The 26,498-nt window shown below is 47.6% G+C and overlaps 1 protein-coding gene across 4 annotated transcripts; it reads left to right on the top strand.

Annotated features, from left to right (window-relative positions):
• Positions 1-376: 376 nt before the first annotated feature.
• SRPK3 (SRSF protein kinase 3) lies at positions 377-26,336 on the top strand. Of its 4 annotated transcripts, XM_083718953.1 has the most exons (17): positions 404-521; positions 755-842; positions 3,787-3,923; positions 4,810-4,918; positions 6,120-6,207; positions 8,124-8,211; positions 9,541-9,647; positions 10,909-11,074; positions 12,505-12,530; positions 14,549-14,620; positions 16,401-16,554; positions 17,313-17,591; positions 18,352-18,449; positions 19,179-19,286; positions 21,999-22,068; positions 22,267-22,359; positions 24,130-26,336. In XM_083718953.1, exons 1-17 carry the CDS (start codon positions 479-481, stop codon positions 24,312-24,314), a joined length of 1,911 nt encoding a protein of 636 aa, XP_083575079.1. In that variant the 5' UTR covers positions 404-478; the 3' UTR covers positions 24,315-26,336. The 4 variants fall into 4 exon arrangements, with proteins under 4 accessions (XP_083575080.1, XP_083575079.1, XP_083575082.1 ...); XM_083718954.1 differs by lacking the exon at positions 14,549-14,620 and having other exon boundaries at positions 377-521; XM_083718955.1 differs by lacking the exons at positions 404-521; positions 755-842 and adding an exon at positions 3,082-3,409.
• Positions 26,337-26,498: the final 162 nt, after the last annotated feature.

Raw genomic sequence — 26,498 nt, 5'->3', positions numbered from 1 at the left:
TGGAATTGTTGAGTTGGAAAGTCACAAGAGCCATCAAGTCCAACCCCCTGCAATGGACACACGACTGTAGTTTTTGCAAAGCTTTGTGAGAACAACTAACTTTCAGATTCGCCCATCTGCAGGGTGGGATTCATATAGTGACCCACCTTGTCAGGGTGGTGGTAGCTGATGAAGATGATGAAGAAGAAGACTGAGCTGATTAGCGCCCCTCCCCCCATATATATACAGTATATGCATGTATGTTTGTATCTAGCACCTGTCACTCAGACGCTTCAGGAAACTTGCTTTTTAAAAGCACAAAACTGCCATCTGCCTCGTCTTCCTCCGCCTTCTCTCTCCCGCTCCCCGCCCCATGGAGGGGCAGGCCCGGGGGGAGCTCAGTCTCCTCCCCGCCAGCCTCACGTGGTGGAGCAGAAGCAGCTGGTGCGGTTGGGAAGGGGACGGGCCACGCAGGCGCAAGGGGCATCCCGGAGTCTGGATGGAGCTCACAGGGGCTGGGGGGGCCATGAGCAGCAAGAAAGGTAAAGAGGGGGCGCGCGGCTGCCCTTCAAGTCTGGAGGGTGCGTGCATGGGGGCTGCAGATACATCCTGGGTGGGGGAGGCAGTTGCATGGGGAGAGAAGAGGGGGCGGCGGCGGCGGCAGGGGGGCTTTCCTCTTGCACGGTCGGTCCCTGCTGCTGCTGCTGCCATTTGCAAGCTTGCCTAGGAAACTTTTGCAGGCGGAGCGCTAATTCTCCTCCCTGGCATCCCTCAGGCCCGGGGAGCGGCCGCGGCAAGAAGAAGAAGCATAAGAAGGAGAAGGCGCCTCCGGCTCCGCAGGCAGAGAGCGAGACCCCCACGGGGTGAGTGGGGCGCCCAGCGCATCTTACCTCGGGGGGAGGGCGGCGGCAGGATGCGTGTGCTAGTGAATGCGGCCGAGAGGTCCTGCTTCTGGAAACTGCAGCTCTCGGATGTGGGGGGGGGGGGGATTCTCCCCGTTTAGAGGAAGCCGGCATGACTGAGAAGGGGTGCCAGGTTTGCGGAACAGGTGCTGGGGAAGCCGCAAGGGGAGTGCGGGGCTGGCTGCGGCTTCTCGGGGCAGATTCAGACGTGCATGTTCGGAATCGTGGCTTGAGAGGGCGGGCCAACACAGGTATCAATGCCTAAAGCGCCCCGCTTTTCGGGGGAGCCCGTGCAGGCTCTCCGCTGCCAGCCTTCGAGCTGCAAGAACGCCAGTGGCATCTGTGCACGTGTAAGCGACTTTTAGTGTTTGGAGGGTGGAAATTCCAGGAAATCGGTCAGTTTCATACTACGCATTTGTCTCTGGAAGATGGCATAGTTTGCATGTGTGAATGTCCATCACAGGTATAACGCTATATATAATCTGAAATGTAATTAAGTGGAGGCAGTTTGACTACAAGTAATTCGGGTGTTGAGAAGACCAAATCATGGTTATGATTTCCATTTCTCTGGCAAGGGGGGAAAATGATGATAAAGCTTCTGCTACAACTTAAAACATGTGAGCGCTTCTACATTGCTTCATTGACATGTAAAGCAGTCAGAAGAGCTGGTTGAGAAAGTAATTCAGCTTTCTGATGATGAAGGCTCAACCACCAGTCTTCAAGGCACACTGAGTAGGAGGGGCTGTGTTTGCTCATTTTGAGGACCTTTACCTCTTCAACAACGATTTTATTGTGAGCTTCCGGGAGTAAGGAGCTTCGGTTTTTGCTCGTTATTGTTGCCTAGACAAAAGCCTGTGCCATGATAAGTGTGTTAGGCTTTTAAGAGGCCTCATTTCATGAACGTGGATTGGGTGCCTTTTGCACCAGGATGGCTGAGGCAGACTAGTAAGTCCAGGTAAAAAACATGGGAAAAACTTACTAAACATTAATAAAAGTAATACAATTTATAAAACAGATTTATTAAAAAATATAGATAGTTACAATAAAAACATCCCAGCGGTTCCCAAAAGCCTGTTGAAACAAGGAGGTCTTCACCTGGCAGTGCAAGGACAACAAGGAGGGAGCCAGACTAGCTTCTCTAGGGAGGGAATTCCCAAGTCTGGGAGCAGCCACCACCGAGAAGGCCCTGTCCCGTGTCCCCACCAAGCGTGCCTGTGAAATTGAGTTTATTGACTTCCCTTTTTAAGGCAAGTGCCACTTAAAAGAGTGACTGCTAAAGGAGTAGTGCTGGTGCTGAGGCCTTTTTAGAGGAATGAGGCTCCCTGGAAGCCCCATCCATGGGGGTTGGAAATGGTGTTGTAGGTTACTGGGTGGATGTACAGTATCTTTTTCTTGGTGCCTTTGGAGAAGGTTGGTTCCGAATCTGAGTCAGATGCCACAAAGGGGGGAAAAATAGGTTGTTTGGTTCTGTGGGGAACATGCTGAACCCACAGCTTAGATCATGGGTAGGCAGCCCAGATCCAGCCCAATCGCCTTCTAAATCCGGCCTGCGGACAGTCCGGGAATTAGCGTGTTTTTACATGAGTAGAATGTGTGCTTTTATTTAAAATGCATCTCTGGGTTATTTGTGGGGCATAGGAATTCGTTCATTTTTTCTCCCAAAATGTAGTCTGGCCCCCCACAAGGTCTGAGGGACAGTGGACCGGCCCCCTGCTGGAAAAGTTTGCGGACCCCAGGCCTAGATCATCTTGCTTTGCTGATTTAGATTGCATGATTAAATAAATAAATAAATAATATCCACATAGGAAACTAGCAAGCTACGGCAAAACTGTGCTAAAACTCTCCTCCCTTTATAGGGAGATTTTAGTTTCTTTTCCATGGGAGAGCAGCCAGCCTTGAGAGAGAGCACCTGCCGCGGTTTGGTCTGGACCTGGGGCCTCCTGGTGAGCTAGGCCCAGGCCATGCAGGGCTGGCCGCTTCCCCTGGCCGGTCTCATCCCGCTCCCCTCGCCCAGATTCCATTCCCATCCTGGGCGGCAGCTGCCGGGGGCCATGGGGCTATTTTTAACCCCCCGCCCGCCTCTGGTGTCTCTGTGCACATTTGGGCTCTGGCGGGGAGGAGGGTTCTGAGCTCACAAAGTATTAATTCCTCTTTTACTAAGGAGGGGAGCATGTGGACAGATAAGGTGCCCAGCTGCCGGCATGCTTTGCTGAGGCAGTCTTCTGTCTCCATCCCAGGGCCCGTCACTCCAGCCTGGCTTTCACGCCAGAGCAACCGGCAGCTCCCGCCCAGATCTGGGAACTTTGCTCTGAGGAGTATCTTCTCCCTGGGGAAGGCGTCAGGAACAGAGCAGGTCTTCTCCCCTTGCCCCCCCCCCCCAAATACACACCTTCCTTTGACAAGAACTGGAAGATCAGCAGAGAAAGGGGTGCCAGCTAATTTCATTTTATGCTTGGCCACTCCGAATCGCTTCCCTGTGTATCTTTGGAGATGGGGGAAACGATGCAAGAGGGACTAGGAGGCAGTAGGTATGTCTAAAATTATTGTGAAAGGAGGGTGGTGTTGTTATTTTATTGTGCCATTGATGTGCATGGCGTTTTACAAAACGATATAAACCTAAGAGAGAGGTCCCTGCCCTGAGGGGCTTACTCTCTGAATTTTGACAGAGTGGGAGATGGTTACAGTTCCTTAAACTTTCTGTTGGGGGGGGGTGAGAATTAATGCCCATGTGGTTCGTCCTCTCCAGAGGTGACTCTCAGGTTGGAAGAAGGCAAGGGATGTCTGCATAAACAGCTGCTTATAGAAGCGGGATAAACATGAATTAAAAAGTAAATGACATCATTGGGAATTGAGATGCTCCTGACAAGTCTCTCTTTCTCCCCATGCCCCCCCCCAACTCTTCCAGGCCACTGAGTCCCTCCTGCTCAGCTGACGCTCCAAGCACCCCTCCAGTACCCCCCCTGCCTTTCCCTGCAGTGATCGGAGGAGGGCAGCTGGGATCTGATGATGAGGAACAAGAGGACCCCCGAGATTACTGCCGAGGTATTTGGGCAATGTGGGGAGTGGGGCAGGCTATTCTTCCCCCAAGCTGGGACAGATTAGGGGCTTTCTGTTCAGAATTGTAAGTGAGGTGGGCAGTACCAGATGCTGAGAGCAGATAAACAAAGGAAGACTGCATTGCCTTCATACCCTCTGCTTGTTGAGCTTCTAAAGTTGCTCTTGTTTCCAGCAAGACAACCCAGAGAGCTAGACCCTTGGTCTGGTCCAGTAGAGCAGTGTTTTTCAACCACTGTTCCGCGGCACACTAGTGTTGCCTGGTGTGCCGTGGGAAAAATTGAAAAATTCGAAAGATTTAAAAATAAAGCATTTTATAATTTTTCATATTTCTGTTTACTTACTATTTCATAATAAAGTAATTATAAAATACTTTCTTTTTGTTTATTTGATTCCTATTCAAGAGAATTACTTTATATATAGTCAATATAGGGACAGAGTTAAATTTTTTAACATTTTCTAATGGTGGTGTGCCTCGTGATTTTTTTTCATGAAACAAGTGTGCCTTTGCCCAAAAAAGGTTGAAAAACACTGCAATAGAGCACTCTTCTGTGCCCCTAAAGAATAACAACAAAACTGTTTAATGTCTTTAGAAATTGCCCACATGCTGCAGTGCTAGAACATGGGTGAGAAACCTGAGAAACCTGTGGGCCTTCCAATGCTGTTGAACTACAGTTCCCACAATCCCCGACTTTGGCCAGGTTGGCTGAGGCTGATGGGATCTGTAGTCCTCCAAATGCTGTTGGGCCAGACGTAACCCACCCCAGCGCTAGGTGCACCATGGTCCAGGGTGGCAATTGTGCTGGGCCAGGACATTCTCTGTGACTCTGGCAACTGGTATAATTAACCTGTCTTCCCCTTGTTGCCTTGCTAGGTGGGTATTACCCGGTAAAGATTGGGGACCTGTTCAACGGGCGCTACCATGTGGTGCGGAAACTCGGCTGGGGGCACTTTTCGACTGTCTGGCTTTGTTGGGACATTCAGTGAGTATGGCGGGGTGGGGAGGCGGGGGCATGCTTCGTTTCTGTCCCCTACCAGAGAATTAAGGAGTGAAGGCTAGTGCAATGGACTTCACTTTCCTGAAAAATTGAAAAATAAAAGGCAGTGTTTTCTGACTGGCCAGATTATGGAGCAACAAAGAGAGGCTATGTGAAGCGAGAAATAAGGGAGGAAGAATTAAGGGAAATGGAAATACTCAGGAAGTGATTTTTATACCATATACAGTGATACCTCTGGGTGCGAACGGGGCTCCGGAACGGATTCTGAAGTGAACGCAACCCGCATCTGCGCGTGCGATGGTCGTGCTTCGTCGCTTCCACACATGTGTGTGACGTCATTTTGAGCGTCTGCGCAAGCGGCGAAACCCAGAAGTAACGCACTCCGTTACTTCTGGGTTGCCGCGGAGCGTAACTTGAAAACGCTCAACCTGAAGCATATTCAATGACTGTACTGTAGATTCAGAGCAAGGAGAAGAAAAAGAGAGGAATGTGCTGAGGGCTTATATGATCATGATTGTTCTGCTGCTCTTGAGGGCTAGAAGCTTGCTTAAATTTAAACTTGTTGTCATTGTGGTTATTAGTTTGCACAAAAGCCCATTTGAGCCTTTGGAACCACACATTGTGTGCATTTTACCCAGTCTAAGTCCTTAGCAGGAGGACCGATAAGGCTGGAAATACAAATCCAGAATGTATTCACAGGATTGTAGCTTCTTTATTCCAAAGTAGCCAATGCCTTCAGTAAGAGGCAAAGGGGTGGGGGCAGAAATTCAGCCTTTCTTACCAGGCTGCTGATTGTTAAGTACAAAATAATTGATGGGCGTAAAGGGATTGCCTAATCTGTGTTCACAGATCTTGGGAAGACCCATGAGGATGGGGGGGGGGGGGGAGTCCCTGAGTGTGTGTGGGACAAGGAGAGGGTGGGCATGGTAGTCAAGTGTCTTAATAGCAGAGGAACTTACTGTTTCCTACTGTAAATTGTTAAGTATTCCCACTTTGCTTTTATGAATTGGTTATTATTATTATTATTATTTAATCACTACTATGTCTTTAACTTGTTTTATCTGAGAAGTCTTGATGCTCCTGTGGAGATTACAAAGTGGGGGGCAAAATTTAAAACAAAAAGTGGAAAGGGGGAGGCAGGACTAACCAGTCCCTTCCTTCTTTGTCTCCCCCCTCCCCCCGCAAGGCGGAAGCGTTTTGTGGCCCTCAAAGTGGTGAAGAGCGCTGTGCACTATACAGAGACAGCCGTGGATGAGATAAAGCTCCTGAAATGTGTGAGTTGCCCATCCCTTTCCCTGCCCATCCCTTTCCTCAGTTCTGGGTGCCCTGTAGAAGGAGTAGTGATTAACTAAAAGGAGAGGAAGTTTGTGAGATTTTGGCATACTTGGAACCCCTTCTGCTTGGGAGCCCTGAGCCATAAACTACCGGTGCTCATGTGTATGTGAGTAGATCATGGCACTCTTTATTATTTTATCTGATCCCTTGGACAGCCTAGGCTTGGAGTAGATGAAACACCCCTACCCTGGATCCATTTGCTCTGTTTACTATCTAGATCCCACCCTTTGCTGTCAGACACAGTGTCTTCTGTTCCCTTAGCCAATCTAATCTGATGCTCTCCATATGACTTGGACCACAACTTCCATCAGCCCCAGCAAACACTGGGTGCTGGTAAGGACTCATGAGAATTGCAATCCAATATGTCTGGAGGGCATCCCAGATTGGGAAACAGTGTTCAAAACTCCCATTGTTCTAGACATACTTTGTGACAGGGAATTTCATTAGCACAAGGAGTTTCTGAGCTCTGGCGCAGTACTGCACCTAAGATTTCAGATTAAAACTGCAGAGTGGAAGGAAAGGAAGAGCTTTTTCTGCCTCCTCACTTCCAGCTACTCTCTGAAGACTGGAGAAGAGATTCTCTTATTAGGGGAAGGACTAGACCATGTGAAAAAGGAACATAATATTTTAGCTGCAGTTCATTCATTTTCAGCTTTGTGTTCTTGTTCTAAAAAAAGCGTGCCTAGCCATTTCGTTGTTGCATCCATAACCCAGGTTTAAGGTGCCATTTAGCTCCTAGCCTTAATATCTCAGTTTCTAACACTGTTAACAACTCGCACTGTTAACACTGCCAACTCGCAGCTACCCAGAGCAGAGAGTTTGGTTTGCTACTCTGACATTTCAAGTAGATTCCTAATAAACATTCCTTCTTCCCCATCCCACACAAAGATACTATTTCCCTATTCTAAACAGTGTTTCTTTGTGGAATATTGTTTGGAAATAATAATGGGTTTGACAATTTGGTTCAACTTCTGATGCCCGGCTGTAGGGGAGCCTTTGCCATGGGCATAGCCGGGGGAGCAGCTCCCCCCCATCAAGTAACGAATAGAAATACTTAATTAACTGACCAATCATGTCATTTCTGCCCCCCTAACAAAAGTCCTGGCTATACCCATGGCCCCTGACACAGAAATACAGTGGAAGTGTACCCAAGTCGGGGGTTTTTTCAGATGTGACATCTATGATTTAAAACAGCCTCCCAAGGATGGTTTGCCTGGCTCTATCATTGCTCACTTGTGGATAGGCAAACAAAGGCAGTTTTATTCCAGGGAGCTTTTGGAGACTTATCACTCTTTATGCTGGTTTTGCCTTTAGGGTTTTTAAAGTCCTTTTTCGACTGCTTTGTGGTTTTACTTATTCCCCCCCTTTTCTATAATGTTTTTATTTAGATTGTAAATCTCTTTGAGTGGATCAGGTGGGATATAAACCCTGAGAATTTTTTTTTTTAAGTGTGATTGGGATTGTACAACTTAATAGTGCAGTGAGGGATTGGACTCCCTCACATTAATAAAAGCTCGCTACGCTTTGAGTACTAGCAGAGATTCTATTGTAACCTACCCATTCTTCACACGGGGCTTTTTTTGTACTTCACCTCCAGCCACATAGGCCCCACACATCTTCCTTCAAGGTGGGTGGTGGGATTTCAATGAAAAGGATCTGGTTCGATCAGAAGCCTGGCCAATATAGGGTTTCTTGGAAGGATCCGCCTGCTAACAAGTTATTTACCACAGATGCTATATCTCTGCATTTTTATCTCTAGGTTGGCAACTGCGGAGGGTGGGCCGTTTTGACCCAAGGGCTTCTGTTGATGACTCTGATCTAGGATGTGTCATTTCCCCCCTTTTTTACTCTCCAGGTGCGAGACTCTGATCCCTGTGACCCCAAGCGTGAGAACATTGTCCAATTGATTGATGACTTCAAGATCTCAGGGATCAATGGTGTCCGTATCCTTCCACAAGCAGGCCCAGAAAACCATAGGTGCTCCTGTTCAGATTGTTAGGAGCCACTATTGACTTCCAAATGTATGGTTTCTGAAGGTATCTCTTGGGTGAACGTCTTGGTCAGGACAAATCTTTCTCTGCTACTTCTTTGACCAGAATGGTGTGGTTGTTTTGTTGGGGAAGCATTCAAAGAGCAGTACCAAATTCTTCACACAGATAAAAAGTTAGCATATTCACAAGAAAGTTGACCTTGTAGCCTTCTTCCCAACTTCTGGTTTTGTATGCTCAGGAAAGATTTTTCTTTGGGGGAGCATTCAGAACTGCATTCTGCCTCCTGCTGTATGACGTGATACAGTCCAGAGACAGTTGGAGCAAGCAATGAACCTTCTGTTTGGATCAGGCCTATGAGGATGGACATAAACAGTTGCAGTCTGCTTCAGATGATTATTTTATTGTTGGACAGAGGCACAACTGTTGTTAGGCTGCACCGCCCAGGTCATGTCACTGTCGGAAAAGAATCATACATTGGCCTGAGATGAATTGCAATTTACTTTTGCTGGGAAGGTGTTTTTCCTCCCCCCATGATGGGTGTTTGGAATGTTGCATTTACTTTAGCTATGCAGCGTCGAAGGGATCTATTGGCTAGTAGCTGTGACACTTCTGATGATGACCAGAACCTTCTCCAGTATGCAGACACACATACACTCTGACTTCTTGAGAGCTTAAAAATAAAAATTGGTGGCTGTGCTCATTGCTATTCCATTTTTCGTAGTTCTCATGTAGCCTCTTAAAAAATAAATGGTGAATAGGTGAGGACATGGAAAAAGCCAGCAAGGCTCCCTGTCCTCTACAATTCCCTGCCACATTTAATGAATGGTTCTGTTTCTGTGTTCTGGCTGTGTGCTCCCGCAAGCCTCAGCTGGCATGACCAGTTGTCAAGGATGGTGGGAGTTTCAGTCCACAACATCTACCTTATTTAATTAGACACAAAGCAGCAAGCATGCAGTCATTCCCTGCAGATAATGCTACTCCTGCTATTGAATGAGATGTTCTGGAAAGGAATCCCAGTTTTGTGGTCATGTGGAAAGTTGCATGGTTTTCACACAGTGGCCAGTTGTCAATAGGTGAATGTCTCAAAACATCTGTATTCAGTGTTTTCCTCCTCACTGAATACTGGCACAGTTTCTCTTCCATATCTGATTTTAAGACATTAAAAACACCACATTAGTAATATGGGGGGAAATGAGGGGGGTCATAGTGTTCTGATACATCGCTCAGACCTAGGAAAATCATTTTAGCTTACTGTGTCTCCTTGACTCAACCTCTGCCCAGATGTCTGCATGGTCCTTGAGGTTTTAGGACACCAACTATTGAAATGGATCATCAAGTCCAACTACCAGGGACTTCCTATACCCTGCGTCAAGAGCATCCTACGCCAGGTAAAAAGATTTATTTTAAATCCAATTGTGGGGGGGGATCTTATTGTAGCATCAAGATCACTTCAACCCTTCTTTATTTAGGCTGCTCAGATTTAGGTTACTTGCATTATATTCAAAATCACTGGGAGGTTGAATCAAAAAAGCCACACAACTTGGGCAGGAATGAAGGTGTCTGTATGTTGGGGATGGGGGTATCATATCATTGAGTTCTTTCTGGAGTATAGTTTTAGACCACCAGTGGGGTATTGCATGTTGTATTGCTTTCCATGAAAGAAAAGAAAACTCCAGTCCCTGCATATGGAAAGCTAGACCAGTGTTTCCCAAACTTGGGTCTCCAGCTGTTTTTGAACTATAATTCCCATCATCCCTGACTGCTGGTCCTGCTAGTTAGGGATGATGGGAGTTGTAGTCCACAAACAGCTGGAAACCTCGGTTTGGGAAGCAATGAGCTAGATCATTGCGGTGAAGGTTAGACTAAAATCATCCATCTTGATGGGAGGGGATTCAGGTGAACAGAGGAGCATGAGTCTATTTGTTGAAGAGAGGCTGGGGCCTAAGGCAGCCATTCCCAAATCTAGTCCTAGAGCCAGTGTGGTGTAGTGGTTAAGAGCGGTAGTCTCGTAATCTGGGGAACTGGGTTCGTGTCTCCGCTCCTCCACATGCAGCTGCTGGGTGACCTTCGGCTAGTCACACTTCTTTGAAGTCTCTCAGCCCCACTCACCTCACAGAGTGTTTGTTGTGGGGGAGGAAGGGAAAGGAGAATGTCAGCCGCTTTGAGACTCCTTAAAGGGAGTGAAAGGCGGGATATCAAATCTAAACTCCTTCTTCTTCTATCTAGGGGCTGATATTGCACACACATCCTTCTGCTCTTGAAGAGGGTTCTGTATCTTGAGCACATGCACACAGTCCGTGGTAGTTAACAAAGTTCTAGGCTCTGAGGTTCCCAGTACAGTGGTACCTCGGGTTACATACGCTTCAGTTTACAGACTCCACTAACCTAAAAATAGTGCTTCAGGTTAAGAACTTTGCTTCAGGATGAGAACAGAAATCGTGCTCCGGCGGCGCAGCAGCAGCAGGAGGCCCCATCAGCTAAAGTGGTGCTTCAGGTTACAAACAGTTTCAGGTTAAGAACGGACCTCCAGAATGAATTAAGTACTTAACCCAAGGTACCACTGTATAACCTCTGTAGTTCCTGATACCACAACCTCTGTACTCGAAAACCCTGGAATTCTCCCATTTGATCATGCATCTCCCTTCCCAGGTATTGCAGGGCCTCGACTACCTCCACACGAAGTGCAAAATAATCCACACAGACATAAAGCCAGAGAACATCCTGCTGTGTGTAGATGAGAGTTACGTGCGCCGCCTAGCAGCTGAGGCCACTGTCTGGCAGCAAGCTGGGGGCCCGCCCCCCTCTGGCTCTGCAGGTAAATAATCACATCCTCCCCATGTTCTTTTAATCTTTATAGTGGCACGACTTCTTTAGAAGGAAGAGGATAATCCCCGGCTCCATTCTCCTCTCTGCGTTAGACAGACAAGACCAGGGGTTGGCTAGTGGAAAAGTTGGAGACTTTAGCAAGAAGTCAAGGAAGCATCTCTTTCCAATTGACCAAATAACTAATTTTAGTGCAGTAGTGCCTGTGTTTGCGTTTACTGAACAGTGACTAAATTATAAATACCCAAGGCACCTCGTTCCATCCTTATTACATACATCATGATTATTATTGGTCTATTGCGATGTTTAGCTGGTGATACATCGCAGTGTTGCCAACCAAGTATTGCCCAACCCTACAAGACATATGGGTGAAGTTGGATTGCAGGAATCAGAGTAGTAGGGAGAGAGACAACAATATAAGTCTAGCGATGCTAAATAAATCAAATTGTCCAGGGAATCCTTGGCAAAGCATAAAACAGGAAAAACTTTGACTGAATTGTGGAGTGGGATAGAGGAGAGTCAACTGGGAAGATGTGCAGAAAAATTGAAGCTACAATGGTTCATGAAAGGCTAGGCCCCTAGTTGGCAACTATTTACTGTTTATTTACTACTTTAATACAGAGATTGCAGGCATACACACAGGGTTGCTTCCAATGTTAATCCTACTCAAGAGCAGATCCACTGAAAATAATGGACCTAACTGAAGCATAGCTCTGTCAATATAATTGAGTTCGATATAACCTGCACTCTCCCTTTGCAACTGAATTGTCAGAAAGTTGCACCACTTTTGCCATCACTTTTCCCACCCAGACTCCTGCCTCTCTGACAGCAGATGGAGGACCCGGCTGGTGCAGTTGCTGATCTCCAGACAGCAGCCTTAAACATAGTGCAGGAAGAGTGCATGTGTGTGCATGCACATAATTGAGTAGAGCAGCTCTCCCCAGTCTCCCTACTTGTCACAGAAGGCCATGGCTGTGTGTCACTCCAGATAATGTTGGACACCAGCTCCCATCAACCACAGTCAGCATGGCTAATGGTTAGGAGTGAAGGTTTAGAAAGCAGCGCTAATGAGTATTTGCACAGGAACTCAGACTGTGCTAAGGATCTCCAGAAGTGGTGACTGCACATTCAAGGCCAAGCAGGGTAGACTTGTAGGATGATTGATGGGAGGAAAGGAGAGGGCAAGAATCACAACATCACTCTGTGGGCCATGGACTACCAGCCATGGCCTAGAATGTTAATCCACCCTCACTAGGGAGCCTGGCTGCCTCCCACATCCTCTCCCCTATATTTATCTTCACAGCGTTACTGATTGTTGTTTGTTTGCCTTAGACTTCCTGGCTGTTGGATTCTGGGAATCATTTCTGTCTCTTTCTCTCCCTCTTTTCTCTCCTCACTCCATCTGTGCACCTCTTCCCTCAGTCAGCTCTGCACCCCAGGAGAGCCTGGTAAGTCTCCTCTTGGTGCCACTACCCCTTTCAAAGGTGGTGGAAAAACTAAGTTTAGAATTGGTAATTATTATTGTTGCTGTATTCTGTGGCCTTGTGTGGATGGATGGGCCTCCCCCTGCCCCCTGTTTTGCAATTCGCACACAAGGTTCTCATGGTCACACCTGTATTTATCAACAGTCCAGGCTTAACAGGACCCAGCCACAGACAATTTTTCACATGTGCCAAAGATGTCTGCAGCCTTTACTGGATACAAAAACCAAGTGCAGAGAGAGGCAAGAGCTTCACAGCCTTGTGTGGGTTGTACTTCGTTCTGTGTGGCACACAGTTAATTTAACTGTGGCACTGCCCTGCAGTGTGAGAATGCACCTGTGCATTGGCCTAAGCCTCTCTCTGGGAGGGCTCACAGCTCAGCAGAAAAGCACATGCTATGCAGAAGTCAGTCCCTGGCATCTCCCATTAAATGGAATGTTTAGCAGATGATGGAAAAGGTCCAGGGAGCTGCTGCCAAGCGGAAAAGCTGATACTGAGCTGGAAGGACAAAATAGTCCGACCTGCTCTAAGGCAGTTCCCTGTGTTCCAGTCATTGTGCCTGCGTGGTTCCAGTTGTGTCGCTTCAAAGAAGGGCAGAAGTGTTCATGGGAAACATAACGTACACAAATAAGGCAGAGACAGCATTGCAAATTCATTTTTCATTTTCATGTAGCACACACATTTGATAGACAGATTATCCTAGAAAAGTGTACCAGATTTGATTCCTCATTTCTGAAATGTCCCCATGTTGGGACTGGCTGAGGACTGGCTCTTGTCCACTTTTCCAAGATTGCACTTCAACTTGTAAAGCCATCTGATGATTTCCAAAGACTTTGCACTCTCTTCTGTGGACACTCTTTGCTTACCTGCGCTGCCCGTCACACTTCTTTGGGTTTTTCCTCTTTGGCTTTTATGTAGCAAATCCCAAGCAGGGACAATGCACTCTCGATTCTGCCTGTGCCAGTAGGGGTACAGAAGCCATGCAAGTGTGAACACAAAAAAGGAGAGAGTTTTGGACTAGGGAAACCACATCTTACAGCTAGCCTTAGAGAAATCAAGCAAGCCAGTTCTTTTTTTGATAGTCTACTAGAAGTCAGCCAAAAGGAAATGCAACCAGCTTGACCACTTGCTTTCTTCCCAGACACAAAGCCGCTACAAGATAGAAGTTCTTTGGTTAATGCAGCAGAGCCTTGTATATTTTGACTTGTTCCCTCCCTGCATTTTCTGTACAGATGGGTCCATATCCCAAGTGCCATGATGCCGGTATTTTGTAACATGACTTCTATGTGCACATGTGAAGGGGATAGAATATTACTATTTATTTATTGAATTTGTATACCACTCTTCATCTAAAGCAGTGTTTCCCAACCTTGGGCCTCCAGCCGTTTTTGAACTACAATTCCCATCATCCCTGACCACTGGTCTTGCTAGCTAAGGATGGTGGGAGTTGCAGTCCAAAAACAGCTGGAGGCCCAAGGTTGGGAAATGCTGATCTAAAGATCTCAGGGCAGTGCACAGCATAAAAATAAAAGATAAAACATTAAATACATAATAAAAACAAGAACAAAACAAACAAACACTTTTAAAAGGATGTGTGTTGGTAATCAGCCAATAAAGGTTTATGGGCTTGCATGTAGATAAAAACCTTCCCTTAAGATCGCATAATTCCTGACTCGGTTCTTGCTGTTGCTGCTGCCGCATTGTTATCCTTGCTGTTCTGTTGTGTTAGTGCTGGATAGGGCATTGGTTGTTGCTCAGCTTTGCTGGAAAGGCAAAGGGTCATAATTCATATGCTCATCCCATAGCATTTAGTTGTTTATTTTGCCCACCCATCTGCCTGCTTTACTTTTCCACCTTAAAAACACCAGTTTGCTTATATCATCACACAGAGAGAGAGAGAGATTTGCATCCCTTTTGGCTTGTGGAAGTGCAAGATGGTGTCCTCTCGCACACCCATTATGGTTTCTTTGTCTTCTCATTCCCAGTCGCACGCCCTTCATGCCTTGTGTCTGTTCTCCGGAGTTCATGCTTCTGCCACCGAGCACACCCTTGTTTCTGTACGTCATTTATTTGTTCCCGCACCTGCTCTTGCTTTAACCCAGCCAGGCCTAACCCAAGACATTTTACTACAGGGGTGGCTAAGCCTTTTGGGGCAGAAGTCCAGAATGGCCCATGGCCACCCTCTGAGGGCTGCATGGTAAAATGGGCACGGCCAGATCATTACTTTCCATCCAGAGTAAGGCTGTTCCCTTCCTCTATTCTCACAGATTCATTCCATTGGTAGTTTCTTTATTTTCTTCCATTTATTTTTTAACTGATGTTTCCATCCAAAGTCAGGCAGTTCCATTCCTTAATCTCTCCAAACTCATTCTGTTCGTTTGTTTTTTTTAAAAACAAACTGATTTATTTCCCCTTATTATTCCTTCAGAGTCCCTCTTTTCCCTCCCAGATGCATCTCATTTGCAATTAATAGGTGGTGCTGACTTTCTTTCATTTCTGTTGTTTCTATTCACTTCACTTCTGGCTGTATTACAGTATTTCTCCCATTTTGATTTCCCACATTGAGAGATCATGAGTCATCACAGTGGGATAGACAATGCAATCAGCCATGCGCAGAAGGGAAGAGAATTGGTTGTTAATGGTGCTCCTGGAAGCACTGCTTTAGAAAGCAGTGAGATGCTTGGGGAAGCCCAGTTGCAAATGCCCAAGTAAAGTTAAGGTTTTTAGAGGCTGGGTGGCCATCTGTTATGGATGCTTTAGTTGAGATTCCTGCATTGCAGGGGGGTTGGACTAGATGACCCTCAGGGTCCCTCCCAACACTATAATTGACTGGTGGAGGGTGTTGGGATTTAAGAGCTACAATGCCTGCAAGCCACCCAGAGTCTCTTGATGGGCTGTTTTCAGCCTGCTATCAGCCACCCCTGGTTTACTCCTTTAAGCAGCAGCTCCATGCAATGTGCCTTCACACACACACACACACACACACACACACACACACACACACCCCGATGCTTTTGCAGGATCACAACAGATGTTGGGCCCCAATATTTGAATTGTGCACAATTTTCTTGACACCCCTAAATATATTATCAGTGAGTGACCACTCTCTTCTACAGTTGGTCTGGCCCAGCTTTTTTTATAGGCCCAGCCCTTTCAGGCCTCAGCTTCTCCTCACTCTGACCCTTCCCTTACACAAGTCCTTGTTTCCTTGTAAGACTAGTGTTCAGTGAGATTTCTGGGCCGTACCACTGCGGTGGGTGCTCACTTGATTAAAACGTTCCTGCATAAATAAATAACTGCACATAGAAGACTTAATGTTTTGTGGGGAGGGCCTTGTCCATCTTGCCTTCTTCCTCGACATGCTAGTTTTTGTGTGGCAGAAATTATTTTGTTTGGGGTAGCATTTCAGTTAGGAGAATCCCCATTTGTATCCAGAAACAGGATGACCACAAGGCCTCCTTTTATCACTTGCTCTTGCAACTGCTCTTACAGATATGTAATGCCTTCCTTCTTCTTGCTACATCTTTCTCCTCATTCACCCCTTGCCCGCCCCCATTTGTTTGCACACAACTACTCTCTTGCAAGCTGTGTGTTTTGCTGTGAAATTGCACCCCACTGTTTTGGGGTTCTGGCACTGCCCACTGACACTTTGAGTTGCTTCCTGGTGATTCCCTTTGTCTGTTCCTTCTCCTTCTCCCCTTCCCCTTCTCTACCCCAGACCTCAGGGCCTGCCATGTGGCTCCTTTGCATGCTCCCCCCCAACCCCCGCTCACTTTCCCAGGCAGCCCTGGAATTGTAAGTAACAGGGCTGTGACATGGGGTCATCTCATCTCCCAGAATGGGAAGCTTTCGAAGAACAAGCGGAAGAAACTGAAGAGGAAGCAGAAACGACAAAGTCAGCTCCTGGCAGAACGGCTCCGGGACCTTCAGCAGCTGGAGGAACTGGCGACCCTGGCAGCAGGAGATGCCAGCGAGCCCACAGCAGATCCAGGTGAGCTTGGGAGAGGGAAGTCAGCTGCTGTTGGGTGCAGCTGGTTCTCTTGTGTGGTCAGGTCTGGAGGCTGGACAACGCTGCCCCTCCATCTCTGCATACTTACTCTCACACACTTTTGTGCAGCTTAAAATATTTGAGCTTGTGCCCCTTCACTGCCTCCCCTACACTTGTACGCTAGCATTTACATTGCCTGTTGTTTGTTCCTGGCATTTACATGGGTCCATTTCACATGCCATCAGAATAAACCATAGTTAACGTTTTATTGTGATGGTACCTGTCTAGGCTGTTGTTCTCCTCCCTCCTAGCGCACGGAGGAAATGAAGGCCCCTGGCTTAGCGTTCTGTCTGAACCAGGGATCTTACTCTAAGCAACCCATGACTAGTAAGCTAGGAACAAAGATTGGTTTATCATGATGGTTTGTTTGGAGCAAAACAAATGGCGACTCAGTCCATGGTTGAAATGTAATGTTAAGCCCAGGGGTGATGGTTTGTTTCCCCCCAATGCTAGCAAGAAGCAGCAAAGTGGGCCCAGTTGCCTTGCAGTAAATAGTTTTATTTTTGAACATTTTACATCCTGACTCTTGAAATGGGATGTAGTCACCTCCTGATTCTTACCTTTTTGGTGCCCTTTCACCCATGTCTCTCCCTTCAGAAACATATAATGCAGCTCTCTTTCTCCTTTTCAATCAGTGCTGTTTGCAGCACACTCTCTTATGATACCAGGAAACCCTGACCCTCCTCTTTCTTCTTCTGTAGACCTGCCTGGTGGAGCCCCCATCATGGTCTCCACAGCTGGGGGGACAGAGCCCTCAGGGGGCTCTCTCGCTTGCAGCCCCCAGAGTCTGACATCGTCTTCTGGTTTCTACACACACAATGCCTATGACAGTTGCAACGGGCACTCTCCACCAGGCACAGCCAGCCGCCATTTCAGCCCTGACTCAGCAACCTCCGGCTTCTCAGGGTCCCTCTTCTCTGGCTCAGCCATGTCAGGTGTCTCTAACCAGCGGGAACGTGGAGGGCTTCTCTCCCCCAGCAGTGAGTATCTCTCATGGATTTACAGGGGCAAGATGACAAAGTAGCCATGTAGGCCCAAACGCCCAAAAGCTGACTCTCCCTTTGGCCAGAGTTTTCTAAAGTTCTGATAGCAGAGGCAAACCATTATTCTTAAATAAAATTGGAGGCATCCTTCAGTCTTATCACTCCAAATAATTAATTTTAAGGAGAATCACCTGTGTGTCTGTATTAGTCACTGTTGCATATCCTCCTTCTGAGCTCAGGTCATTCCGGCTGCAGGAGTTGCTCGAAGGAGGTGTATAGGGTGCCATCCGGCCATCTTAGGGACTCCATTCCAGATTTGTGTAGGGTTTACTCCTTAGCTTTTTCTTCTCCAGAAAATATCCTGCAAGCCAGTGAAAGTTTAGGATCAGAGTTTCCTTCTAGATAGGCTACCTTCTTATGTTGACGAGCCCCATCTGCCCCTCACTTCCCTCTTCAGCACGTGCAGAAACTACCTTTTTGACTGTTGGACCCACTCTTGGTCTCGTCCACTCAATCTGCCGGAGTCTGTCTTTGCATGCAGGGGAAGTTCCTAACTCACGAGGGGTTTGAGACCCATCAGCTACCTTCACCTGGTTTAGCTGGCCGGTTGAGTGGTTAAATGTGAATAGCACAACTGTTAGGCTAAACCAATTGCTTACTACCCCTTCAGCATCTTTGGATGTCCCATAAAAGTGGCCTTTGAAGGACTGTTTTGTTTGTTTTTCACCTGATTCCCTGCCCTGGTCTGCCTCTGCAGCTTTTGGTACCTCTGAATTCCTGGTGAACCCCTTGGAACCTCAAAATGCAGACAAAATCAGAGTGAAGATAGCAGATCTGGGAAATGCCTGCTGGGTGGTGAGTTATTGGAGCGCATGTTGCTCACACCTCCTGAAGAGAGCTGATCTGGTGGAGCTGTCTGTCGCATGGGGAGTGGAATGTGGTGCCTGCACAGAGGAGACTGGGAGCATGTGGGCTGTTCGGGGACTTGAAGCTATGGGCACCCTGTATTTCCCACGTAATGTGTATTTCTGCATTTACACTCTACACAGTTTTTGCTTCAATTTTTACTTATTGTGCTGTGGAAATTTAAAAGAGAAGAGCACCCCCCCACACACTCACACTTCTTTTCTTCAATTGAAAAGATTCTGAGCATCTCAAGCTTCAGTGGAAGGCAGCAAACATATTGATGTGTTTATAATTTCAACATGTCCAGCTTTTAAGGTTCTTAAAAAAATTAAATGAGGGCTCCATATAGGGTGTACATGGATTGGTATCTTGGGGAAAGCTGCCAAGGAGGAAAAAATACATGGGATTTAGTAAGGAGTGGCGATGGTGGCAGTGGTCTGTCTTTTGGAAGGTACATGTGGGGTTAAGTAGGGCTCTGCTTTTGGTGAGCAGCGCATATATGCTCTGGCTTAGGAAATGGTAGTCACAGTGGGAGACACTCACTGGATTGGCCAACAGGCCAGCTGTTGAAGAGAGCATGAGATGTGGGTTCTACATGTGCACATATGCGCAAGAGAGCATGTCCGTACTCACATAGGTATGTCACAGGGATATTCCTCACACTCTCAATTTCCTCAGCACAAACATTTCACGGAGGACATTCAGACTCGCCAATACCGGGCACTGGAGGTGCTAATTGGTGCCATCTACAGCACTCCTGCTGATATCTGGAGCACAGCATGCATGGTAGGTTCACGGGGCTCCTTCTGCTTCTTGTGCCATATTCTGGTGGTGGTGGTGGTGGTGGCAGAGCTCGATGTCGGTTAGGATTTTCAACTGAAAAACATGTCCACAAATGTGGTCACCATCTCGCCATTGGTTAAGCATATTCTTTTATCCTGGCGAGTCCAAACCTGGAGATGGGCAATGTGGGGTCTTGCTGACCGTGCACTGAATCGCAAAGGCACTCGACTGTCAGTCACAATGTTCATATGGAACTTCCAGCTTCAGAGACATAATGCCTCAAATTAATACTTGTGGCCAGGGAGCTAAAGCAGGAGAGAGCTGTTGCACTCATGCCCTTCTTACGGGTTCCTCGGAGGTATCTGAAGGGCTGCTGCGGGAGACAGGATGCCGAACTCGATGAGTCTTTGGTGTGATCCAGCAAGGCTCCTCTCAAGCTCTTCTGCTGAAAAGCAGCAAGGTCCTTCCCTGAGGCTTTCTGGGTTCGGACCAAACTAAGCCTCCTGGTTTGGCTCTGTGAGGCTTTGTTTTGTCGGAATTGAGTATACACTTCCAGAGTTAACACTAGATACATTACTTCTGGTAAATGAGCAATAATAGCCGTGAGAGGGCCATGAAAATTATGTCTCAGGCTTTTTAGACTCATCTACCCGTGTACTATCTGAAACGAAAGGGGCTCATGGGTTTCCAGATGTGAAATATTTTGGCATTATTTTTAGCTCTCCTACCCTACTAAAAATCAGGCCTTCCCTTTTGTCAGTGTAGTGACTGCTATTTGTCAAGATACCTCCCGGTTCCTTTGAAGGCTTTGCTTGTGTGGCTGTGTGCCAGGATGAGCTGAATGTTAGGTGGTTAATGAGATATAAATATACTTCCTTTGTTGCCAACTCTATTCACAGTCTAATAGCTGCACATTAAAATCCTAACACAAAACAAGTACTTGAACCAAACACACTCTTTAGAGACTTTATGCTTCTGACCTTTGTCCTTCCTGTGCTTTGCCATTTTATGCTTCTTTTGAAATCAGTCTGCCAGGCAAAGGAAGCCTGGCTTTTGGCAGGGACCCGGCTCCACCCAGCAGCTCTGGGGCTCCTGAGAGGAACCCATTTGGCATTAAATTTAAGAGGCGCTGAATACAAGCCCCGCTGGAACAATTGGAAGTGCACTTTAAGCCTCCTGACTGTCCCTTTGCAGCTGCATCTTTACCTTTACCTTTACCACCCAACCTGATGTCATATAGCACACTGAGTGTGGGCAGGGGGACGTGGCTTGGGGAAAAGTCTGGCTTGCCTGTCTCACAGATCGTCCACCCTGAGGCTTCTTTAAAATGGCTCCTTGTGATGTTTTTGTCATGCAATTAAGTCATTCCTGCGCAATTGCTTTCAATGAAGTTTCCTCCAAAGCTGGTGCAATTGCCGGAAAAGAAAAAGTTTAAGCTGCTTGGGATACACAGACATATACACATATATAATATGTATAATCCACAATTTCTTTGCACCAACATCTTAATATCAGCACGCGGTAAAAGCTGATAACGCGGATTCTACATGACTCTGTGTGACGAATAAGCCAGCCCTGCAAGATCCTCACACTCTAGGAATGGCTCCTTTTCTGTTCTGCCTGCCTGAGTTTGATACATGATAGAACAAATATTCAGATGTCAGTCATTGGTTCTGCCAAGTTTTCATGGCAGGGGAGGTGTGTGTGTGTGCTCATGCGCATGCGCAGCAGATATTTCCCTTTGATTCTTAGACCAGTGAGTATGCCAGCTCAAAAACCTCCTTGAGAGGGTCAGGCAATACCACATGAGCATTTCAGGCCTTGGGCTTAGCCTTCCTTGCTGGCCTGACTGGCTTCCATGTACTGTATTTTTCGCCCTATAGGACGCACTTTTTCCCCTCCAAAAATGAAGGGGAAATGTGGGTGCGTCCTATGGGGCGAATACAGGCTTTCGCTGAAGCCTGGAGAGCACCGACCCCTCTCGCTCTCCAGGAAGCTCTGCGCAACCCTCCGGAGCCCGGCGCGAAGCAGAGCTGCCTGCATTCCGAAGCCTCGGGTGCGCTGAAGAGCGTGTGGGCTTCACACAGCTGTCCGCAAGCCTGGGGAGACCAGCGTGGCTCCCTAGGCTTGCGGAAAGCAGGCTGGTCTGGGGCCTGGGTCGGGGGAAGCTCGGGCTTCCCCCACACCAGCCCTGTGCCTGGGGGGAAAATAATATTTTTTCTTTATTCACCCCCCCCCCAAAAAAAACTAGGTGCGTCCTATAGGGCGGTGCATCCTATGGGGCGAAAAATACGGTATTTCCCACCTTTGGCCAGAGGTTGGCACTGGCATGCAGAACCACCTAGGTCCTGATGTTTAGCTGATCTGAAAAGTCACAACGGGCCATGGGGAAGAGGAGAGATTTCTTAACTGAGAGCCAGCCCACCCATGAAGCATCTGCCTTAGGTGGCAAAGGTGCAGGAGGCAGCACTCCGCCTGCCCCACTGCTTCCGTTGCCACCAGAACACCACCGTCACCAGGTTTCGACGAGAGGGAGGTGTTCCAGTGCACAGCATTGCCACTTGTCTTCTCCCCTCTGGGGTAGAGAACTCAAGCAGCCAGGGCTTGTGGAACACTGCATGTGGGTCTGGCAGAGGAAAGCCCATTCATGTGGTGAAATAGGATAGGCGGCCCCTGCCTTAACTGCATAACCTGATGATTCTCTTTCTTTGACAGGCATTTGAGCTGGCTACTGGCGATTACCTCTTTGAACCACACTCGGGCGAGGACTATACCAGGGATGAAGGTAAAGAGCTCTCACTGGTTGAGCCAAATGAGGATGCTGTGTGAGGCCTGCCTAGCCAGCTGGGCTTAAATCTCTCTCTGTGCTCTAATCTGGAGGCATTGTTGATGCCAGAATTTCACAAGAGGCCTGCTGGAACTCTGGAGGGGGGAGAGACTGGGACACGCAGACCCTGATGTCCCCTCCTCTTTTCCTTTTCAGATCATATTGCCCACATTGTTGAGTTACTAGGCGATATCCCTCCGCACTTTGCTCTTTCCGGGCGCTATTCGCGCGAGTACTTCAACAGGAGAGGTAAGTTAGGAAATGCAACCTCTCTGGGTAGCGAGGATGTTGTTCCAAGTGGATGCTTCCACAACACATCCGTATCATGCTCAAAGGCTGTCAGGAGGAATTGTGAGGGGTGAGGAGAGCATGTGTGTAAGAGAAGTTGACAACAAGAAGCTGAAGGAACATTTGATCATGACCACTGGAAGGAAAGAAGTTGTTCAGGCAGCTGAGATTTTGGCCAGAAAAAAAAACAGGTTTGTGGTGAAACCTAAGGCTGGGAACATGTCAACATTTCTGGGGGGTCATTAATAGGTTCTGCCTACCCTGCCAGTGGTAACTGTCATGAAGGTCACAGCATTTGTTGTCTGGGCTGTCCAGAATCAGGCTACCTGCATGCACAAGCAGCCTCTTCTGCAAGTGGCTGGTCGTTTAAGTGCAGCCCACATTCTGCATTCCAAGTAATGTGGAACAACTTTTGTTCATTTGGACTTGCCCAACTTCTCAGTGGGATGTACTCTGCACTTTCAGTCTGTCTGTCACCCACACCTGCCACCTCTGGCAGCCACTTCACCTCGTCTTCTTTAGCTAGACAAGGTTCACAGGTTTCAGGTGGGCACCTACAAAGAGCCATGGACAGCTAGTCTTTTGTCCTTTTTCATTAGGGTACAAGAGTGTTTGCTGCATTGCAGAACTCTGTGGTCCCTCAACCTTTGTCATCAGTACTAAGAGTATCTGGGTAGTGATTTGGGACTGTTGTTGTTTCTGCATGCCTTTTTTGCTGTGTCCACCTGTCTGTTCTTTTTCTCTCTTTGCCCAATTGCTTCTCATTCAATGAATCTGGCCACTGATGATGTTGAGGACCATTAGATGGAGGAGAGGTCTATCAATGGTAGCTAAATGGAGCCTCAGAGTACAAGACGCTGAGTCAAGAGGGCTGCTACCTTCATGCCCTGCTTTGGGGCACTCTTTTTTAGCTGCTGTGGGAAAATGAATGGGCACTACATTGGAGGAAGCTCCTACAGTTTAGCCAGCTTCTACTAATTACATACTTTTCCTGCTCCACAGAGAGAAACAGCATGAAGACCCACAAAGCGTACAGGATCTAGAAGTTTACTGCACACTCTGTTTACTGCATATTCATGCACGTTTTGATCATATTAATGCTTTCACTTCTGGGAGGCTGGGCCTCTCCCCAAGAGATGCAGGGTGGGTGTGCTGTCAGTTATACAGCAGCAGGGTGGGATTAATAGCATAACTACCACCACTCTGGGCAATCTTTCCCACACCAAGCACCTCTATGACAATATATTAAGAGGTGGTAAAATGTGATGATTGGGGCTTATGCAGGATGATCCCAGGGCCACATTGCATGTTCTTTTCAGAAGAGGTATGTTTTCCATGTAGTCTGTCTGACTTTGGAACAGGTGGCTGGCCTGGATTGGGATTGTACACTGAGATCTCAGGAGCATAGAAGCTGAATGTGGCTTTGGGCGTCATGTTCCACTTCCTGAGGTGAAAGTTTCTAGCCCTTGTGGCTGTGACAACACAGCTTTAGAGTGTGTGAGCAATGCCTGTTGACTATAATGCCCACTGTTCAATAACTCTTTGCCTATCCCCAAGACTAGCCAGGCCCAGAATTAATTTCACAAAATAAGAGATAAACCAGGCACGAGTTTGGTTTTCCTTGGTGCAGAATTTTCATTTCATTTTACTTTCCTCCAGCGCAAAGTACACACAGCCCTAGATGGGGCCTCTCCATCAACCTTGCCCTTTTTGTCCTCCTTCCTTCCCCAGGGGAACTGCGCCACATTAAGAATCTCAAGCACTGGGGCCTGTATGAGGTCCTGGTGGAGAAATATGAGTGGCCCCTCGAGCAAGCAGCCCAGTTCACGGACTTCCTCTTGCCCATGATGGAATACATCCCAGAAGAACGCACTACAGCCTCCCAGTGCCTGGAGCATCCGTGGCTCAACTCTTAAGGCCAGGCAGAAGTCCAGACGGACTGGTTGCTTGAAGGAAGCAGTCTTCTCGCCTGCACAAGATTTCCCTGGCACGGACCTGGTCCCATCACTGGAGTTGACGGGCGGGGGGAAGGCTGTCTCCCCCAGCTCCTCCCCCTAAGTGGACTGCATTGCAGGACTGGAGGCAAGAGGCTCTTCTCTCTGGCTGATCACAGTGGAGAAGGGGGAACTGTAAAGCAGGACTGGAACTCAGAAGCGAGGTTCACTCTGTGGTCATTTCTGAAGCACAGCCAGAAGATTCCCACAATCCCTTGCTGACTCTTTTCCTAGAAGTTGCCTTCTTGGGAGGTCTCCATGGCCACCATCTCCATGTACCCTTGACTGATGCGGTTTGACTTTTAAGAATTCATTGTGGTACTTCCTTGCCAGTTTCTCCCCCTGCCCTCTGCTCCCCATCGTTTCTAACTGGTGGGCAAAGAGAGTGGCTGTGAAGCTCCCAGCATGTGTGGGTTTGCGAGAGGCTCAATATGTGAGCAGAGTGTGAATGATGAAAAGGAAGAAGCGCATGGATGTTCTAGCAAGAACATCCTGTCCAAATTTCCATGCCAATGAATTGCAGGAAAAGTGACAATGAATGTGTGCAAAGTGACATGACCGTGGGCTGGAGGTCCAGCCGTGGCACTCTTTGGAGGGAATGAGAGAAGGTAGCTGATGCAGGAAGCAGTAGAAATGTATAGGCAGTGGGGGTGAAAGAATTCATTTTTCTGGCTTGGCTGATGTCTCTGCACTTCACAGGCATTTGCAGGCAGGTTTCTGCCCGCAACTTGGTGGTTAAGAGTTGAATAAATGGGCCCCTCCTCTACCCCAAGAGTCCTTTGTGAGTCCTTTCCCCTGCTGCCTAGGCAAGGGTCATGGCCCTTAACGTGCTTTACTTTAGCCAGGAGTTGCTCATAAATTTGGTATTCTAAGAATCTCAGAAGTTTTTTTAAACAAACAAGTTTCTAACCCTTGTCATTGCTAAGGAAAGATTTTTGCAAAGGGAAAGTCTCTAAGGGCAGCTTTCAATAGCTGGGATTTTTTTGTACGTTGTGAAGTCTCTTCTCCCCCATTTCTAATTGTCTTTTAGTCCTATTTTGCCTCAGTTTCCTTTTTCACTCCAGTTTGAGGTGAATGGGAATCATACTGAATTTCACCCACCACCCTAGCTGGTGGGAGAAAGCAAGCTAGAGGTGTGTGTGTGTGTGTGTGTGTGTGTGTGTGTGTGTGTGTGTTTTTACCCACCTACTACTCCCCACAAAGCGTATTTTGGAATGGCTGGCATTGTTGCTCTCTCAAACTGCTACTACAGCTCCCGCTCCCCCCCCCCCACACATTTCCTGACACTTTTGCTACCTGTGGTCAGTTTTCATTATTATAAGGCAGAGTGTAGCTGCTCCAAAAAGCTTGACACTGTTCCAAGCTACTTTTGTGCCTTTAGGAAGAAGCTTATCTACTGTTCGTGGTGAAAGATTGAATGGTGTGGGAGTGCCCCTGTAGCATTTTCCCTAAAACATTTTGGGTTCAGAAAAGGAGGAACCACAACCAGAGGAAAGACATAGAACAGGAGGAGGAAAAAGATGTGTGGAGCTCGGCTTAAACCCAAAGTCCCAAGTTCTGATGCCTGTCCCATGGCTATAGCGCTGGAACCCAGATGTTGTGGTTGGCTCTTGCATACTGCAGCCTCATACTATAAACGGGGAGGTGTGTTGGGGAAGCCTCCTAGGTATGGCAGACAACTGGTCACAGTGCTGCCCAAGACTGGTGTCTTTAAACCAAAGTTGTGGTGCAAGAGAACTGGGCATAGGGAGAGGGAAGTAATACTGTTGCCTTGCACTGCAATCTCTGGAACAAGAAACCCTGCCCTTGCTTTAGTGTGTTGCCCATGTTGGGGAGTGTGTGTGTGTGTGTGTGTGTGTGTGTGTGTGTGTGTGTGTGTTTTGAAGGCCCTTCTACTGTTCCAGGGATTTGAGTTCAAGACTTTTCATTAAAACGTTTGCAATAGCCTCTGCCTCCGCCTCCTTTCTAAGGGCAACGTTGGGTTTAGGAAAATCACACTGGAGGAGAACCTCTTGAGGATCAGGTTCTCAACTCCTGTGAGGGGAAGGGTTAGAGTTACTCCCTCTAAGGAAAGCTGTTCTTCTACTTCCCTTCTGGGATTGATAT

The sequence above is a fragment of the Podarcis gaigeae genome (genome assembly GCF_964106915.1).
Source record: "Podarcis gaigeae genome assembly, chromosome: 17".
Lineage (NCBI taxonomy): Eukaryota > Metazoa > Chordata > Lepidosauria > Squamata > Lacertidae > Podarcis > Podarcis gaigeae.
The sequence above is the reverse complement of the archived record's forward strand: the minus strand, read 5'-3'. Positions and strand labels throughout refer to the sequence as shown.